We start from the raw sequence: 19670 nt of genomic DNA on the forward strand, positions 1-19670 counted from the left end.
CAGTGTGTTTATTGTGAACTTTAATATTGCTCTAAACCAACATAACAAACATATCAATTCAAGTTTTGTAGGTTATATTTCTCTACATGCTTAAGATAAAGTACATTAATTCATCCCCTGTGATATTTTTTTTCCTTTTTTTTTTCCAATACGGATGGACCATGTGTGTCCCAATTTGACTCATCCACCTGTCAATCATGCCCAGAGATGACAAGACGCACATCTTCGTAAAGTGTTGAAGAGGTGTGTATTCTGTATCCCAGGTGATCTTTTTCAATCAATAGATATTATTGAATTCCACGAAATACATTATTTTGTAGTTATTATTTGATTTGTGTACCTGTGATGCTGTGAGGGTTTGTTGTGGTGTTGCCCTGAGAGCTGTACAACTTTCTCTTAGAGGATACATATTGGACCCTTCATACTCACAGCAGTTTGTGCCATTTGTATTTTTGAAACAGTAAACCTTCTGAACCCGGACTGAGCCTCTCTCATCTTTACTGTAATACCCAGAACACAATGCAGGGCCATATTGAAAACGGTTACATAAAGCAGCGTCAATTTGTAGTATTTTTGTTTATACTATTCTATTTATGTACAAAAACTAGTGTGACTTTTTATGAATGTTTTATACTATGGCAAGTTTTACCTGAAACATTGGCCAGTATAGATAAAATAAAATAGTACCAGGATGACAGTAGACTTTGCTACATACACTATGTAAATAACTGTATCCACTGTCCCCAAAATCCTGTGGAATTTGAACATCTGTCCGTGTATTTGTGACCTATTTAGTCGCCGTCGTCAAAGTAAACATCTGTACTCCCACAACAACAGCATGTAAAACCCACTGTACATTCTCAGTGCCTTAAATAGACTGGAAATAAGCTTTCTGTTAGCGCCTATTAGCTGTTATTGTTCTGCACACATATTATGGCTACATATGGGTAAGTTTGTGTTGTCAGCTCCTGCCTGTCACACTCTGTATGTTAATGTTTCACGTGTGACGGTTTCCCTACATAATCCACGTAGGCCTGTGTACAAAGTAGCACAATCTGCTTAGCTCAATTTTACATCTCGCTCCCCGCACACATGTACAAGCATTAGGCTCAGTTGCTAATGTCAGCAGCGTCCAGTCCTGGATTTAACTCTGAACTGGGATGTAAAGGCGCTTTGGAGAAACTAGGTACAACATACTCCACAGCTCATGGGAGATCGTCTCTTAATAATAAATATGCTACATATACAAGTTATTGCTATGGACCGCACATGACTCTAGTGTATACATCTGTAATCAATTGGGGCTATATGACTTAAAAAAATATCTAATATGTGTCTTGCTACTGTGGGCAATAACTAACGCCTGTGTAAAGAGGTGGACTAAGTGAGTGTGACGTCACCCATCGTGCTCGGCTCCAATCAAATGCAGCTCATGGAGGCTAGAGATTATAGGGGCGAATTTGTTCCTTATTTGTAATTCCAACCACGAGTGCCATAGCAACCAAAGACCCAATCTGGAGCAAGGCTGTTGAAGGTAACGCCCCTTTCTGGCTGCACCACTGGTTTAGAAGGGAGCGGGTGTTTAGCAATTTATTTATTATTGTTCATATCTTGATTTATGCTCACAATAGCGGAATAAAAATACTAGGATCATGTAGGGGGAGTTAATACTAACATTCTAAGACCAAACTGACGAGCAAGACAGCAGCAGTTACAGAGAGAGGGGCAACAGGTTATCAATAAAAAGTGAACTGGAGCCAGAAGCTTGCACATGCTCACTTCCTATTTGGAACGCGGCAGCTAGCAGGTTAGCTATGTCCATTTATATATACAGTCTATAGCACATGTGTCAAACTCAAGGCCTGGGGGCTAAATGCGGCCCGCCATGTCATTTTATGTGGCCCGCGACAAGGTAAATTTAAACGTATGACTGTCTTAAAATGTCAGTTTGTCAGGAGTTACGCAGTTACACAGAGTTTGACACCTCTGGTCTATAGAAATAACCTATATTTAAAATTTAAATCCAAATCCAAATGTTTTTAAGTGGGACGTACAGTAAAAACTTGCACAAGTGTGTAAACATACAGCCATATTTTGAGCCTAAATGTCAGCATCAAATTGTGAAATGGTTAGGATTTTACTGTGAATCTCCTTTTGGACTTCAGACAATCTGTTAAATCTAAGCGAAAGTGAATGCACAATGTGTAGACTTGCTCCTGTGTGAATAAGATGCAAGTAATGAATCAGGCCCCTATATATCTGTTTAACATGTAAGACATCGCCATTACAGTTTTATGACACAAGCCTCCCCACTAGTTAGCCCACAGCCATGTAATTAAGCAAATATCAGTCATGTGTAAGTGAAGTCCAGTCCGTCCACTCTCCTCCTCACATCCCATAGAGCTGTATCAAGTTATTCTTCCATTGAGTGCGTCCGTCAGTGTGGCAGCCCCCCAAAGCCACAGGGTCTATATTAATTAACCTCTTAGTTCCTGGTCAAAGGGACTGGAGGACTATTGGAGCTATAGCGGAGTGTGGGGAGGTTGGACTGGACAGATTTTGAAGGATTTCTCCCAACTTCTTCTGTTTCTTTACCATTGATTACTTTTTTTTTTTATTATATGACTGTTTTAGCATCATATTTTCCAAGTTTATTTATTACTGAGAGGATGTAAAAAATGGCTGTGTAGTTATTTGGGAAATGACTGGTAACTGACTGGTAACTTACTGTAACGATGACATTAAAACAATATTTGCGGTATAGTTGCTGTGGAAAGTTTGAAAACCACTGGCCTAAAGCATTTAACACAGTGGAGGCAGTGTCACAGGAACTCGGAGAACTCTGACCTCTTAGCAGACACAACAGCTGCATACAATTATTCCTGTGTATTTGAACAAAATTGTGGAATTAAATATATGGTTTATGGCATCTTTCTGCAAAATCACAAAATTATCCTACACTTAGGACAATGACACAATTTCCAATTAGCTTGTAAATTAATCTGGGTTCTTGTATCTTGCATTAATGTTGATTTGACATCACTCTTCCATTCAGCCTATTAAATTAGTATATTTTTGTTTGATAGAATACCACATGTATAACGTTTGCATCTATACCGCCTGTTTCTAAGACACATTATGCATTATCTGTTAATACACTACGTCTTACTCTGAAAGCTTATTGGATCACTCTATCGGCACTCACCTCTCCCCGCTCCCCCTCCTCCTCTTTCTCTCCTCCTGTTTGGCCCTCCGCCCGTGTATCACCTGGCTCTGTGCCCATCTCCCCTCTCCTCCTCTTCAGTCGTTTCCCTCTCTTCTCTCTCCTCTTTCTCCGCCCTTTGTCACCGTGTCCACCTGTTTCTAATCACTCCCCCTCTATATCCCTCTCATTCATACCCCCCCCCCCCACACACACACACATGCATATTGGGTTGCCATGCTCTTGGGGACAATACATTGACTTCCATTGATTTCGTAGAGACTGATCCTAGTCTTAACCATAGTCACTAGAGTTTTGTTAGTTTAGATGTATACAAACACATTCTGAAATATGATTCTTGTGTTCATTTGTCAGTTCATATTTAAATTGTTTTGTCTTTTTTGTCTTCTGGATGCACTGAAGCATTGAAAATGTGAATTTTGAACATAATCCTATTATTTGAATCGCATGAATCGCAAATCTAATCGCAAACGGAATGCTTGTCGGAAAAATTGCAATTAGATATTTTGGTACCACATTACAATAACTACACCTTAATTAGCCTTAATAAAGCATGAGCAAAGACTTGATTCCTAATGAATACTAAAAGGGTAGTTATTATAAAGTGTTATATTTTAATATTTTTCCGAAATCATTCTGTTCCAATGGGGACCTGATTTTTGTCCACATACTGGAGGCAGTTCCCCATGATGTGAGTGTGTGTGCAGAGTTTAGTCCCCACACTGTGATAAATACCCGCCCACACACACACCTCTCCTCGCCGCCCTCCCTCTCCCCGTGCGCCTCCTCCACTGGGCGCAGGAGCAGTGAACAGGTGTTGTCTCTTTTTGATTTGGGTGCGTTCGGATTAATGCTGTCAGTTCAGCTGTTAAAACAACTGCCACCGCCAGATGCCAGTCAGTTCTGGGCTGGATCTGTCATATTCACGCACACACATTGACGCACACACTCGCGCACAGTAACATGAGGGCTCCTGGCTCATTGTAATACGACAAAGCAAATCAGCTGCTCAGAACGCTGCGTGTGTGTGCGCGTACGTGTGTGTGCATGTGTGTGTATCAGCGTGCAGTCCAGGTGTGTGTTGTTGTAGTGATTCCAAGGATCACATAGGCTGAGAACAGGAGGTTATGGCATGAGGCGGCTGCACATTTCACAACATGCCCACAACTCAATGACACAACAATTGATGTATTGATCTTGATATTTCATCTTGAATTTGAGGTGCTCTGTGAACCATCTGATTTGGATGTGCACATAAAAACGACAATACTTTTCTTTGCAAAAAAATAAAATGAATCCTCAAACTTTACCGTAGTGCTAGGCAATTTGAGAATTACAAGAGCTCATATTGATTTGTTATTACATTATATTTTGGCTTATTGAAAACAAATAAAAAACGGCCATTGTTGGACATGATAGAAGTTTATCTATTGCTCAACTAGCTGTACCTTATTTGACCTGTGCTTATCCTTAAAGAAACTCGCAATGCAGTGAACACGACTCCTTCCCTTCTTTCCTTCTTTCTTCAATCTCTTTCACTTATCCCTTTTGTCTGTTCAAACATTAACAACTATCAATAACAGTGGCGTGAATGTTGTGTGTAATCGCTCTATTTAAAGATGTGGATGGAGCGTTCTGTCTGTGTCACTTGTATTGGTGTGTGGGTTAACATAGCCTGGTGGTGTCTTTGTCTGATTCGCACAAATTTGGGACAACATTTGACTGTCCATCTTTCCCTCCTGGCAGCTTTTGGTCTATATTTATCGCTTCCATTCACTCTTCCAATATAGCCTTCTTCTGATTTGCCTTGTGATGCTAGTTTTACAAATATGCCTATGTTAAAACACTTGAGTCACATTGGCTTGTATGAACAAACCATAAGCTAAAACCCAAATGAATGCTTTTGGTGTCTCTGCAGAGATTTGTTGGCCTCCTGGTCTGTTTTGTTGTTTATTTCATTAAGCTAACACGGTTAAAGCAAAGGTTATCATACGCCGCTCGCAGTCTCCAGTCACTCCCCCCCGATATTGTAAATGTGGTTAGGACAATTAGCCCACGCAAAGAGTCATGGGTGTCTTTTTTGGGGAAAACGAAGGCGGGATCTTGAGGTTTTTAGACTGACAGTAATGCTACAATACAAGCGGTTATCAACAAACTACCAATTAGATCATATCATAAGTGGTCCATATATCTTTCTGTTTGTGTAAGATATGGTTGATTCAATTAAAGGTATTGATTTAATAAAAGAGGGAACCACAATTTGATCAAGTGCCTAATTTGTTATATTAATAAATACAGTTTGCGTTAAGGTTTTAGAGATGCTGCTGTAGCCAATAAGTTGGTTGAATTGGCTCACTCCAGTTCTGAGTCGTTTACAGTTGGCACAGACAGGAGGCTCCTCTCGCTCCTGGATTAGGTGACAAATGTGCCCGTGATCCAGGTTTAACTCGGAAAAATTAACATATTAAAGTGTTGTCCCAAAAGCGCTGCCTCTGTTAAGACAGTTTGTGTATTTGTGCTTGAACAAACATGCAGCCACAGATGTAAGGATGACAGTTTAGTCAGGAGTTCAGGGCTGACACACAACTTTGATCATAAAACATTCAAATTTATCAATAGAAAATCTACAGTTAGAGCTCTACACATTTGAAAGGCAGTAGGTTCTAATACATCATTCTAATTCTAATATAAGGATAAATAAGACTGGAAATGTTTGGTGAAAATCAGCAGTGTCACAACTATACACATTGTGGTGAAGTGAAACTGCTTAACTGATTTCGCTATTGTCCAGTTTAAACAACCGCCTCATTTTTATGTACTTTGGAAGTATTTTCACTTACAATCACTGCTAATCATCTCGTATTGCTTTGTAATTACTAACACGTGCTTAAGTAATTGCCCTTCAAATGATCAAACATTTGGTCAGATGGCCGGTGATCCAAAAGCAACTTGTAGCTTTAATTTTACAGACAAGCCAATCCTCATTTGCCAGTCAGCGCACTTTCACTTCAAACCGGTATGAATTTGCCAGGAAAACAAGCGATTTACAGGCAAAGACGTGCACAACAGCAGCAGCACCAGAAGTGACTAAGACTCGCTCAGATGCACCGGCGCTCTCTCTCTCTCTCTCTCTCTCTCTCTCTCTCTGTCTGCCTCTCTCTTTCTCTCTCTCTTTCTGTCTGTCTCTCTCTTTCACACACTTACACACATGGTAGTCAGCAGAGCATTCCAGCGCTGTTTGGGCTGTTGTTACCAGTGGTCTAATGGTTCTCACATGTCTGTCGCCCGATGTTTGAGCAGACACAGGACAATGTAGGCTATTCTTAAGGCCTCACAACTCTCAACTCTCGTTCACATGGACAGGGAAAACAGACATGAAAAACTGCCGGACTTGTCGCAATCTGAATCCTCGCACTGGCAGGTGAGGAGGATTTACATAAGAATGGTTCATGGTGTTTGTTGGAAAGAGTGAAGCGAATTATATAATTAAGCAAGCCCTCATGCCGTTAAAGATGTTTAAACACACGTGAAAACGCAACCCGCTCATAGGATGCATGTTTTTCACAGCATTTTTGAGCAATTAAAGCCAAAAAATATATGTTTCTACTGATAAATCGAATGCCAAATTGTGGAACACTACAGACAAAGCAAGAACATCCTCATGGAGACAAAGTAGATGTGAACCCCCAACCAAAAAAGACAAACGCTCAAGATACACCTCTGTAACTCTCATTATTTATCAGTTTTAAAGTCAACCAATGTTTTGTTCCATACACTTTTTAACCACTTTGCAGCAAAAAGATCACTGTGACTTCATCAGCGTTCACACTCTGTTATGTATAAAAAACTCTACGCCAAGATGATCCATTAGATGCCTTGAAAGACATACAATTCCTACCATCATACCTCCCAATAGCAAAGTGCAGTTACGTCCATGCACAGATTTAGTAGTAAAAGCTAATTATATAAAAGGCATAAGCTCTCAGACAGGAAAGACAACAGTGTGTGTATGTATTCGCTGTGTTGTTACTTGTCATCTTGAGTCTACATTAACTCGTATAGGCGTGTCCCTCCTCCACCGTCCGGCAAAGTACAGCACTGCAGAGCCAAGCCAACTGTCAGTCACAGAGCAGCACGCAGCCAAAATATGATAGCATTAGGAACAACCAGCTCTGCCCGTCATTCATACAGACACTTAAGTCATTCTACAAAGTATAAGCTAATGGGAAGTGAATTCAAATGTCAAACAGAAAAACGCTCGGTATTATATAGGATACATAAAGGTGCACTATTCGGGCGCAGATGTTATTATTCTGCCTGAAATGTTCCACAGTATAGCGTTAAACTTAGCCTTGTGGCATTGCGGAGAAGGATAAGTTACAGGGAAGATCTGTGGAGAGATGTTGCCAATATCTGTGAGAACGAATGTTTTTTAACACATCCCTGACAATAAAAAGACACACATTGCTGTCAATCAAACTGAATTGAATCCGTTATTGAGGATATCACGTCCACACATCTCACTTGCTCAGATATTGTAACTGGAAACCTGTTCAGCAGAATTCCCGGTATTCCCAGTTTTCCGAGGGCACATGCAGCCCTTGTTCACACATAGATAGGGAGGTTAGAGTCACAGCCTGGCCTTGTTTGAACGGACTCCCAACATGCAAAGCAGCATTAGGGTGTCAGGACTGCTCTGTCTGTGTGTCTTTGTCATCGCTTTGACAGGCAGACGAAAAATGTCACGACTCGGAGGAGCAAACGGGAGTGTGCGTCTCTCCTCCCTCCCCCGTTAATGCGTGGGTACCACCCCCCCTCCCCCAGCCCTTCCTCTACGCAGCAGCAGGCCTGATCCACAATGTCTTCTTTTGTTGTCACGTTAAAGTGATGCAATAAGGCTGCGCGCTGACAAGGACGGGCCCGGGGCGGTGTGAGTGGAGACGAGAGCGCACTGGAGAGGGGCTATTGCCACAAGACAGATTGCAAGTGTCATTTTCCATTACAACAGCAGGAGCAGTGGTAGACACACACACAAAAGTACACACACACGTCTTGGCCTACTTTAACAGGATGCTTCTGATGGGCAGTACACATTAACAGACAGGACACTATTTAACTGTCCTCACATGGAGAGGCTGAGTGTGAGATGGCATCATTTGAGCACACCTTGTGGGGACTAGTGTTTAGTTCCAAGTCCGTCAAGACCTGCTATTTCGGAAAAAAAGTCAAATTTATTCTACACCGTGACTATGTTTTTGTACCATGTTTTATGTTTTTCCTACCAAAATCTACTCTGATTTTTGTCCTCCTTATTCCAGTAAGTGTAACAAGTGTGCTTAATAGTAGTACATAGTTTTAAAGTCAAGTAGCAGTACTGTAGGTAGTGTTACTCTATCAGAGCTGCAGTACCACTCACAAGCCACATTCATTCATGGGCAAGGTCGGAGAAGTGTATTGCCCAAGGATAGAACAATAGTCTGAACTTTGATGTGGGTGAGCACTCTAACCGCAGAGCCACCGCTGCTAGTTTTAGGTTTTAAAGTTTGCCGTTTGGGTTAGTATGACAAATTTACTCGAGAAATATTAGGTGTTTTCAATTCCGCAGTCATTGTTACTCGTCAGCCCTGATTATCTATTCAATAGGCTCCCAGGAGGCTGTGTTTGTTAACCAGGCAATTAGCAGCAGGTATTCAGCGGTTATCAGCTCCACAGGTGACATCCGCTCCCCTCCACCTGTAAAGTACGAGGCCGTAAAATGAAAATGGGCTCCGCTCTTAGTCCCATAGCTTGTCCCTAATAAGGTGGCATTGCGTTGGCTATCAAGGGCCAATCCGAATTAGCCCGCAGTGAATTCAAATGTCTAGATGCTATCAAAGAGCATTTAATGATAATGGAGGTCACACAGGCAATTGGGGAATTGTTTCTATGTGTGTGAAAAGAACATTCTTTCTCTCAAGGAACGGTTAAGATAGCATCGCTAATTTCTGGGAGCACAAAAACAACATGCAGAGGAGGAAGCTGGGGGAAAATGCAACAACAAGGAAAGTTTGTGTGCGACTTCTCTCCAATGTGTCTCCAGATTTTGCCCTTCATCGTTCTTTCACAATGTCGCGCCCTCTCCGCTGCTATTTCTGACTGCCAGTGCGCGGATCTGGCTCGGCGAGATTTCATGCCAGTGTAAAAATTGGCTGAGGGTTTGGTTCAAATCAAATTGGACATAAGCACCCACAACACCATCTGTTAGGCAAAGGCGGCGGAGTGAAGGGCAGAACTCTGTATATTCAGATAAATGGATTTTCAATTTATTAAACTGTTGACTGACACCCCTGGTAAATATCCGCTTTATGTGAGCTGGCCTATTCTTAGATTCTCTCATTTAATAGAACCATGTTGCTATACATTTATACAACACCTAATATTAGACAGAAAAACTGCCCCTCTGCATCTGTTGTTTTGCTTGGTCTTCAAATCCTCTTTCAGTCTTGTCACTTATTTACTGAGAGACTGGGAAAAAAGCTTGTTTGTCTCTTTTTGAGCTTATCTTGATTCGAATAGTCAAAAATAAATCTCTCCACTTGGTCTTTAAGTGTTTTGGCAAGTGATATTTAGTGCGCCTGTGTGTACCGTGTGCCGGAGCAGGTGTGTCACCCTAAAATGTGTTTAGCGGCGCGGCTGTGATTGTCACAGTACTTTAGGGGAGGACCATATGTCCCCTGTCGAGGCACCCAAAAACTTCACTAACTTTGAAAGGTGAGTGCTAACTCTCAAAAGTACTTCTTTAATGACTGACTGCTTGCCAACTATATTGATGCTACAAACCGTTGGTGCCCAAACTTAGTTTCTATGGAGAGAAGCTTAAACATGGCCACGGTCCAAAAGCTTGTACATAATATCATTTAAATGCAAAATGTTTGTGGAGCTTTCTGTCCCAATATGCATTCTAATAACCCACTTGGGTAATGTGAAGATGCAGTCTGCCTTCATGTTAACCCAGTCTTTGGTGATCTTTACCCTTGTACTACTGTTGGCTCATTGTGATCCTCTCATCTATTTAAGTTTCATGCAGACTAGAAACTTTACATGTCTTAATTGCTAGGTCAAAGTTCAAAATCTAATTCAGTTCAAACAACATTTAATTACTACATTTAATAGGCTCAGAATATTCATACAAAGTAATATTATCCAACTTATTCATATGTACCACTGCAGTAGACTGGAATCAAATTTTGAACAAACATGACCCGTATGTATACTTTTTAAGATAGGAAACCAACTTTTTTCTGATGGACCACCATCTATAGAAGTCTCTAATGCCCATGTTCCTTTGCCAAGTGAACAGGGCTTTATTAATAACCAAAGTTGGATGAGGCTCTGAATGACAGTGTGCAGTGGTCCTCTGCTTCACAGGGAGACTGGGGAGGGGGCTCTAAGACACCGGAGCTTTGGGAAGGGGCGCGGATATTCAGGCGGGAGGACCAGGACAAGGCGGAGGACAGGGAATTAGTGTTTACACCGAGGCCACTGCAGCACGGTTGCCAAGAGCTGTTCTCCCGACAACAAGGCAGTAATTGGTACTTTTAGCGGCTAACCTTGCGGAGGTGCTGGTGCGAGGTGGGCTTGGACAAAAAGCTTTTTGATACATGTCCCTCCGTATCTACAAGACTCCTCTGAAGCCGCACAACGCTGCCCTGTTTTTATTTATTTATTTATTTTCCCTTTTTTGACAAGAGGCTGCGCGTAACATTGGCACAGCCGCCCGATTCGCATTGGACCGTCTTAAAAAGGAATCAATGAAAATGTGTCCAGACACATGGCCCAGCTCAACCAGACATGAATTGATCATCAAAATATCAACATCATCATTCGGTAATGGAGTGTGTTGGCCCTGGCGGTGTGGGGGGAGCTCTGGTATCAGGAGAGGGCTAAATAAATGAGCACTTGTTTTCCAAATACGTCTTTTTTGAACTGGACTTTGAACAGGGAAGACATGGCTCATTAATATATCATTTAAAACAGAATACCTCCAATTAATTCAATAATACACCACTTTTATTTTTAATGCACTTTTGAAAATTAATATCACTAAGTTAGGGGACCATATTGCAAACATTTAAAATCCCTGTAATTGTCTTTTTTTTTATTCCTATTTATTTAAAACTTAGCATGTAAATAGGTCATACATGTTCTGTGATAAGATCTGTTCTCGCGCATACATTCATACCGATTGTACATACAGTGATATTTTTAGACTCCTCCAACAGTTTTCTTAGGATAATTCATCAGAAACGCTGACATGGCATCTATCTGTGTCCAGGTTAAATATAATTAAGATAACCGTATTAGTCCTTACATGATAGATTTAGTCCTAGCGTGAGGTGATCTAATCGTATACTCACATGTAAACTCAGTGAAGGTGGGTGACGGCTGAGGCTGGCTCGCTCCCAACGCTCATGTTTCTACAAAGTGAAGTCATACTTTTAAATGGGTTATAGATCTGCTTTTCAAAACAATATTTCTTGTAATAAAGTTTGACATTTGAGCCAGTTCATAGACTAACGTAACCTTGAATGACTTTAGATATTTTTCCTCTACTTGTTCAGTTCTTATAAAAGGCACAATTCAAACTTTTATTGCAGCATGTAACACTCTAGCGTTTCATAACACATCTATGGAAACTGATCTGCGGATGGGGGCACCAGACAAGTGCTTAGTCAGAACAGTAAAGGGAGGGGGGCGCGGGTTGTACTACTTCCCATGTGGTTTCAAATTGATATATAGTCTGCTCTATTGAAGAGAATATAGAGAGGATAGCTGGAGGAAGAGAGGAGGTAGTCACTGCTGGATGGTCCCAATGGATGCCAAAACTCCAGTCAATGTGGAGCCTGTTTTTGGGGGATACGAGGTCCCGAGCCAGGGCCCTTTTCCTGTGGGCTGTCCCGCTCCACCCTCCTCCCTCCTACCCACCCCTCCCCTACCGAACTGGACTGGGCTTGGCGCTGGCACAGAGACCCCTTTGTTGAGTACCCAAGGGCCCGAACTCTCTTTCCACAGAAGCTCCCCCCCTCCCTCTCCCCCTTTCCCTTCCCTCTCTCCCCCTCTCTCAGTGTTCTTCTAAAGGTCTGCAGGCTTCACAAATATGAGATAATAGGAAAAATAGAGCTGGCCACTTGCGGTGAGTCAGGGCAAAACGCTGGAGTGAAAAATAGAAAGTGAGTGAGAGAATGGGGCAGAGGGGAGGGGAAAATTGGGGAGGTCAGAGCTGTAGTGGTATTAGCAATAACTCTATTAAAACTTATTGTCAATTGTTGTTTACCGCGGTGGGGATATTTTGTGGATGGATGGATTTATTCAAAGACATGGAGATGTAATGTACAAAGTTATTTTTACTTATTTGTTTTGTCTGGAAATTGAGTACTCATTTTTATCATTATCACTCTAAAGACCTGTCATGATAATTACTATATTGACTTAGTTGGAACAATATGTTTTGAGGCTCAGTATGTTTTGTGTGTTATTTTAGGGTTAAATAAGTAACTTCTATGGCTAATTATAGATTTGAACTAAGTACTAAAGTGTTTTATCTGACTTTGTCGCAGTTTAGGTTTTTTTTTACACATTTTTTTATGAAATGTGTAGTGATATTACACATTAAGAAAAGGGCTTGCTGGGATTATTTGATATTAGGGTCATTAGGGTAACAATGAATCTTACTCTGACTGTGATTGTGACAGGTCTAGCCATCAATCCTAAATATAATAAGCCCAGCCAGTGATATCTGGATGACTACTGCACGCTTGATGATGCAGACAATGCTCTTACTTGAGTACATTTCTGGCCCCTCCACCTTCTCCTCCTGGCTCTGCTCCCTGAGTGCTGTTTGTGTGCGGGGCCCGGCAGGTGGACATGGTTGTTTTGGCTCCTGTGCAGGGCAGCAGCTTGACTCCTTTTGAGCCAATGATCCAAAATAATAGGCCATGAATCCAGAGTCATTGTGCGCACGTCCCCCCGCTTGGATTTTCCCAGAATCCTCCTCTGCGGTCAGGGATCACAATCACAACGTCACATGCAGTTCCCTTTGTTTGAGATTTTAGATTTAAAAATAATCTCCACTGATGTGTGTTGCATATGTGAACTATACCTTTACCCCAAGAAATACTCATCGTTAGCATTTTCCGTGTGCTTAATATTTCAAAATTTGATCTGCCTGTACGCAAAAGTCATATCGATGCTAATTTGATGTGTATTACTTTAGATTCTAATGTATGTATTGAGTTATGGCAGCGCAATATGGCCCAATTGTACTAACTTTTTGTGAGTTATATATAAGTTACGCGTCCACTCCTTACATTTTAACTGTCTCCCCTTGCAATGAGAGGAAAATCAGCTATTTTTGACACTTTTTAATGTATCTGATATGGAATTCCCCTGTTTTTAGAGGAATCTGGACTCTTGGATGTAACTACTTTGGTCTCCACCTGCACCAGACCCATTACACTTCCTCTTGTGTTTCTTGTACATTTTTTTTAATCCTCGCTTATAACACCCCACCCTTAAACTATGCAACCCACACCCAACGTGGGCATAGGCTCCACCCTCTTACCTCACAATATTCACTTTGACACCAGCCTCATACAAACACGACGTTACATGTCAATGGAAAGTTGTGGTACAGCTTTTCTGTTATTATGGCCGTAATTAACAAGAGTGCAGCGTATGCCAGCCTTGTTCCAGTTCAGCATTGAAATAGTTCTGAAAAATATAATTAGCGTCAATGTAATATGCCATTTCCTGAATTTGGAAAGGAAAGGGTATTTGTCATGGGAAAGTTTGGTTGAAGTATAGGGGCGTTCACATTAATGTTCCTTTTTATATTGGACTGACATGAATTGGAATCAACATTGTATTTAACAGTCCGACACCGCCTGAAATATATGGACTTTCCAAAATGAGATCAAAAATAGCATACTGGACAATAGATGGTGATGCAAGCAAAGTGAAACTACTGTATGCTCAAGACTTGGATAATAGCGTGTGCATGAGGTCATCACTGATATGTCATATGTCATGAATGGGTTGGTCTGCGAATACATATAATAAAAGGTCCTACGTTACGCAAAACTGACTATTAGGAGCTTTATGCCATGTTATAATGTCGTTACCTCATCAGAAGCATGCCCGGAGTTGTGTTTTGTTTCATTCACACCTGTTTGAGTCATTAAACAGCCACCTTTTACCCTTTAGTTCAGTAGAGGTTGGCATTTCCTTACCACATGACATCGCAAGGTGGAACAGAGTGTTTTCCCTTTGAAAGAAGAGGAACTCAGCAGGATTTAAATTTTAAACATGAATGAAACAAAACACAACTCCAGGTGTGTGTGATGAGGAAACAACATTATAACGCAGACCTGAATAATCACAGTTATTGATGAACCGAATAATCTTGTCGTTTTTTCATGCATCTCGTTATTGTTGTCACCGTGTCTTCATCTCACATGGTATACAGCACATCAATCAACTTCCTACTAAAAGCTCCTGTCCTCTTCCTCTCCTGCCACTTCCTCCCTTTTTGCCATAGGCTGCACAATGAAAAGAGGCTCTTGGCTTTTTATTAATAGTTAAAGTGGCCCGGGCCTGTCACTGGGGACAATGGCTGCAGCCCTGTTAATAAATAAAAATAATAACTAGGAGATGGAGACAGAGAGGCCGCTGCCGAGAGAACAGGCGACCGTGCCATTTGTTGTTCCCTCTCACTTGTCAAAGCTCTTTGGCTTAAAAGCCTCTGTCATTGTTGAGGCAGTAAGGGGCTGGAGGGGGGTGAGCGAGAGACAGTAGAGGAGTGGGGGGGAGAGAGAGTGAGCCAGGGGCTAATAGCACCTGTTGGGCTGATGCGAGGACAGCTGTCAGAGCAGAAATACACAAGACTTTTGCTGTGTGCTGACTTCCTTTTTTTTTTTACTTATAATGGCAGATTACAGAGTGACCAACGGCATCTTCAGATATGGAGCGTGTGGTTAGCCAGGTCAGGGTTAGCTAACAAAATATCGGGATTGTAAATGGGATTGGGGATTGGACGGGGTTAGAGTCCACATGGGCAAATTTAAGGTATAAAGATTTACAAAGTTTAGCGACACAAAATATTAAAAGTAGTTTCTCAAAATGCACTAGAGATGTCTGTATGGAGATTTAAATACTTTGCCTGTAATGTTCCACACCATGGCAGTAAGCTTTATCTTCATGGAGAGAATCAGGTGAAGCCACCAAGCCAACCCGGGAGTCAGATCTGTGGAGAGGTGACTGTAACATGCCTTTTATTTTATTTTTAAGCAATACAAATCTGTAATATTAATAAAAGCAGGGATGATTTAATGCTATACAACGTTACATTCCAAGCATAATAATAGAAGCTGGCGGTTCCTTCATCAGAAAAGTTACATAGAGCCCCTTTACGCCATTATTTTTGCATGTATATGAATTATGTTGTTTACTGCTTCTTTTGCCTTTTCACCAAGGCTACAGCTGTGGCTTTGACAGATAGCAGCAGGACACATCAGGGACACAGTGCTCCAACTTGGTCTGTGACAATCTCCATGAGTGACAGCACTAAAACCCAAGGACAGACCTGCCACAGTCCAAGGGCACTTCCAAAGGCCAACAGCACCATCTGAGCCTCAGGAATACAAGGTGGACCGGGTGGAACGCATAGCTCCCCTCTTGTCCATTGTAATCAGCGAATACTTCAGTGCTGTGGTCAGAGATGCTTGATTCTCTTGGGAAGGCCGCGGCACTCACTCAATGTCCAAGCATACGTTTTTATAAGTGAGGGACAGTATGTAGGACAGGCTGTGTCGCATGCTTGCTCCTGCGATCACGAGTCTTCATTCCTGATCATCTCTAGGTGGTTCCACTTTTCAATCAATGTCCTACAGAAAAAGACAGATGAGACATAGTTTTACCTATAGAATCAATTTGGTTTGGTCTGAAAATACGTAAACATCTTGTGCCGCTTAAATGTACTCACAAAGCCTTATTATGTGTGTTCAGACAATTGATTGATGGAACATATGGGTGTTATAGTCTAATATGCTTCAATGGACTATTCTGTCAGAAGTCTTTTAAAATGTAGCTTCTTTGCTTTTTACAACCACAGATGTGTGCGTGAACAGTCGCTCAGGTGGTGTTCATCATCTGATCCGAAGGTTGGCGGTTCGAATCCCGCTCTCTCGGCATAAAAACATCATTGGTAGAGCAGGCAGATTCGCTGACCCACAGTTTGGTGGTATGATTCCAGCTTGCATGAATGAATCCTGTTGTTGTGTCCCTGGGCAAGACACTTTTCCTGTCTAGCCCCCAGCGTCTATGTTCACTGGTGTATGTGTGTGATGTGAATGGGTGAGTGGTTCCTTAATGTAAAGTAGTTGGAGTGCATTGAAGATAGAATTTTTTAAGATTGGCTCTATAATAATAATAATAATAATAATAATAATAATAATAATAATAATAATAATAATAATAATAATAATAATAATAAAATTAAAATAATAATAATAATAAAATAATAATAATACAAATTAAAACAAAATAATAATAATAATAATAGAGGTAAGAAATATACACACACATTGTTCCTAGGCACATTTGGTACTGATAACCTCCTACTATAGTAATAATCAATGCCTTTTTATCTAGAATTGAACCAGCAACCTCATGGTTAGTGGGCAAAATTCTATATTAGCGTTACTGTGGGAAAAAAAAAAGAAAATAGCAAATGTAGAAGTCTAGTTTTAGATGAATGATGTTGAATTTGTATGTAGCCAGAGCATATACATGTGTAATTTCACAGAGAAAAATGCTAATCGCTTTCACTGGACTGGTCCTCTATAGAAAGTATTAGTATTTGTGTGTACATAGCTGTCACATACCACCCAGATTAAGACTTTCTCCCTCTTAAATCGCTTGTGTCATTTAAGTTTATGTGAACAAAATAATCCGGCGACAAACCAACTTTTGGGCAGTCGTCAGCAGCAGTTGCCAGTGGTTGTGCATCTGTGGGCTGTTATATGTAAGCACAGAGAGGAGATGTTTAAAGAGAGTGTGTTTGAGCTGGATGATAGGGTTAATCTTTTTCCACTTGAAGAGTGAAACCTCCTCTTTACCAAAGCCTTGTCTCTCACTGCAGATGGCACCAGTAAATAGAGCTGTACTTCACACTTTTCTCTTTCCTCCTCACGCTCACTGCCTTTTGTCCACATCCACATGTCTTTGTTGTTTTTGCACAATTACGACCATTTTAAGATTTTAAGACCAAAAGAAAGTTATTATTTGTTGTGTAAAAAAAAAAAAAAAGAAAAGGAACTGAATTTGGGGCATTCACCTATTCACAATCTGACTGTGATAATTAGGATCTATCAGTTTATTAAAAAAAATGGGACAGTTTTGCCATATTGTGCCATAGTTTTATTTATTGAATTTAAAGAGCATGGCATCACCTGTATCTCATTTGAACAGATTATTAAACCCTAAAAGATACCTATTTTTTCTCGATTTAATGTTACAAATCACCAGTTATACGTCCATGCAGTAAGCAGTGTCGCCTCACCACAGATCTGACCTATAACCCAGCCTGCTTGTGTCTCTAGATAAGTTTAATGTCAGTCTGTGGGACATTCAGGGCCAAACGTGCTGCCATCTAATGCGAGCGGATTATTCAGCCCTAACAAATCTTGCTGCTTTCTCACTCATTGAATAGACAAATGACTCTTTATTGGCAGAATAAGTTTAAATCTCTGTATAATCCCATCTAATGTTCCAAATTACCAGTATTTTACTAAAACATCCAGTAATTTCCATGCACTGTTATCGTTTGTGTCTCTTCAATCACAATATTTTCCGTCTGCTGAACTGTGTGTCTCTGAGTGGCCACATTTCGGGCTCTCGCACCACATGAGTCCGCTCTCTCCGGTGACATTTCCTCTCCCCGCTGTGCCCTGGGCTTGTGCGTTTGTGTGTGTATGTGTGTATGTGTGTGTGTGTGTGTGAATCTGGCATGTCCCTGGTTCAGTGTAATTAGTGAGTGTCCACTGGTGTGTGCGGCTGCTGTGGAGGAGAGCAGAGTGTGTTGGAAACAAAGCCCTGGCTGATAATGTGTCCATTGTGGTGGGTGCATTAAGGGCCTCTTTGTCTCAGAACACACAGGGCTAATGATTCAGGAGCAGCAGGTGAGGGCCGGCTCTCCCCCTCGGTCGCCCATTCGCTCGTCCATCCGCTGCCTTGTTTTGTTCTTTCCTGTTCTCCCTCTCTCTGTCTCTTTCTCTCTCTCTTTCTCTCTCACTCCCTCTCTCTCCTGCTGATGTGCCCATTAGACTGAGCTGCTGCTGCCTTTATTACGGCAAATGGACTTTAAATGAGCTTTATTGTCATGTTGGCCAGTCATCTGAATCCTGTTCTCTCTCTCATTCAGAGCCCCCCAGCATCGAGAGGCTGCTGTCTAAAGACTGGAAGGACAAACTTCTGGCCATGGGCTCAGGGCACATCGGAGAAATTAAAGGTATGAACTCAGCTACAGCTCCAGTACTTTCTAAGTGGCTAAGGAATTGTGTTATAAAACATGTCAATTATGATATAGATATTCGCTATAACCTCTCTGCTCTGATGTGATACACTAATAACTGAGGCACAAATCCCCAACATTTTTAAATTGGTACTTCTTTTTAAAAACACAAATTGGGCAACTCTTTTCACACTCTTTTTATATGTATCGGCATATTTCCAGAATCATTACAGTTTACACTTTGACATTTGTTAGAGAGCCACTGTCCACCACCTGGAGATGTTATTGCTTTGCCTGCATGGAATTAAACATCTATCTTGCATGTCATTGAAAAATATGTTATCTCACTGCCAGCAGGGTTGTCTTCATGGTCATAGATACGTGTAATGCCATTCCGTGGAACATTCTGGGCCATGTAAAATCATCTCTATAAAGACCAGCACATGGCTTAGTTATGCAGTACACCTTCAAAGCTAAAGTGAAACTATATGTTCAAATGTTGCCTCTCCATCAGTATATGGTACAGCACACACTCACTGTATGTTTCTGTTTTGAGCCGATTACATCAATCAGTTGAGCTTTCTGTGTGAAAATGTACTGTACCATGTGCTTTATATAAACACATTCAAAACAATTCCAACAAGACTGTAAGGAGATTTTCCCTATTCAAATCCAAATGTGCAAATGAACTAATCACTATCATCTGCTTCCATTGGTTATAGTCCAAACAAATGACAAAAGATTTTAACAAATATAAAGAACTGTTATGTGTAAATGAGAACAAGGCTCATTTGTGCCTTGTCAAGAACAAGACAAGCTAACAAGAGGCAAAAATAAACTTCAAAAGCGTTAATACCCAGAAAGAATGCCCATAGACAACGCACAACAAAAGAGTGTTTT

At 41.1% G+C, this 19670-nt stretch overlaps 1 protein-coding gene across 6 annotated transcripts in view; it reads left to right on the forward strand.

Annotated features, from left to right (window-relative positions):
• sox5 (SRY-box transcription factor 5) overlaps window positions 1-19670 on the forward strand; it is a 117567-nt gene that overhangs the window by 38807 nt on the left and 59090 nt on the right. For all 6 annotated transcript variants that reach the window (XM_033988960.2, XM_033988961.2, XM_033988964.2 and 3 more), the window contains exon 4: window positions 18681-18767. In XM_033988960.2, coding sequence (XP_033844851.1) covers window positions 18681-18767 — 87 coding nt within the window. The remainder of the gene's footprint in view (window positions 1-18680; window positions 18768-19670) is intronic.

The sequence above is a fragment of the Periophthalmus magnuspinnatus genome, chromosome 23 (assembly GCF_009829125.3).
Source record: "Periophthalmus magnuspinnatus isolate fPerMag1 chromosome 23, fPerMag1.2.pri, whole genome shotgun sequence".
NCBI classification, from domain to species: domain Eukaryota; kingdom Metazoa; phylum Chordata; class Actinopteri; order Gobiiformes; family Gobiidae; genus Periophthalmus; species Periophthalmus magnuspinnatus.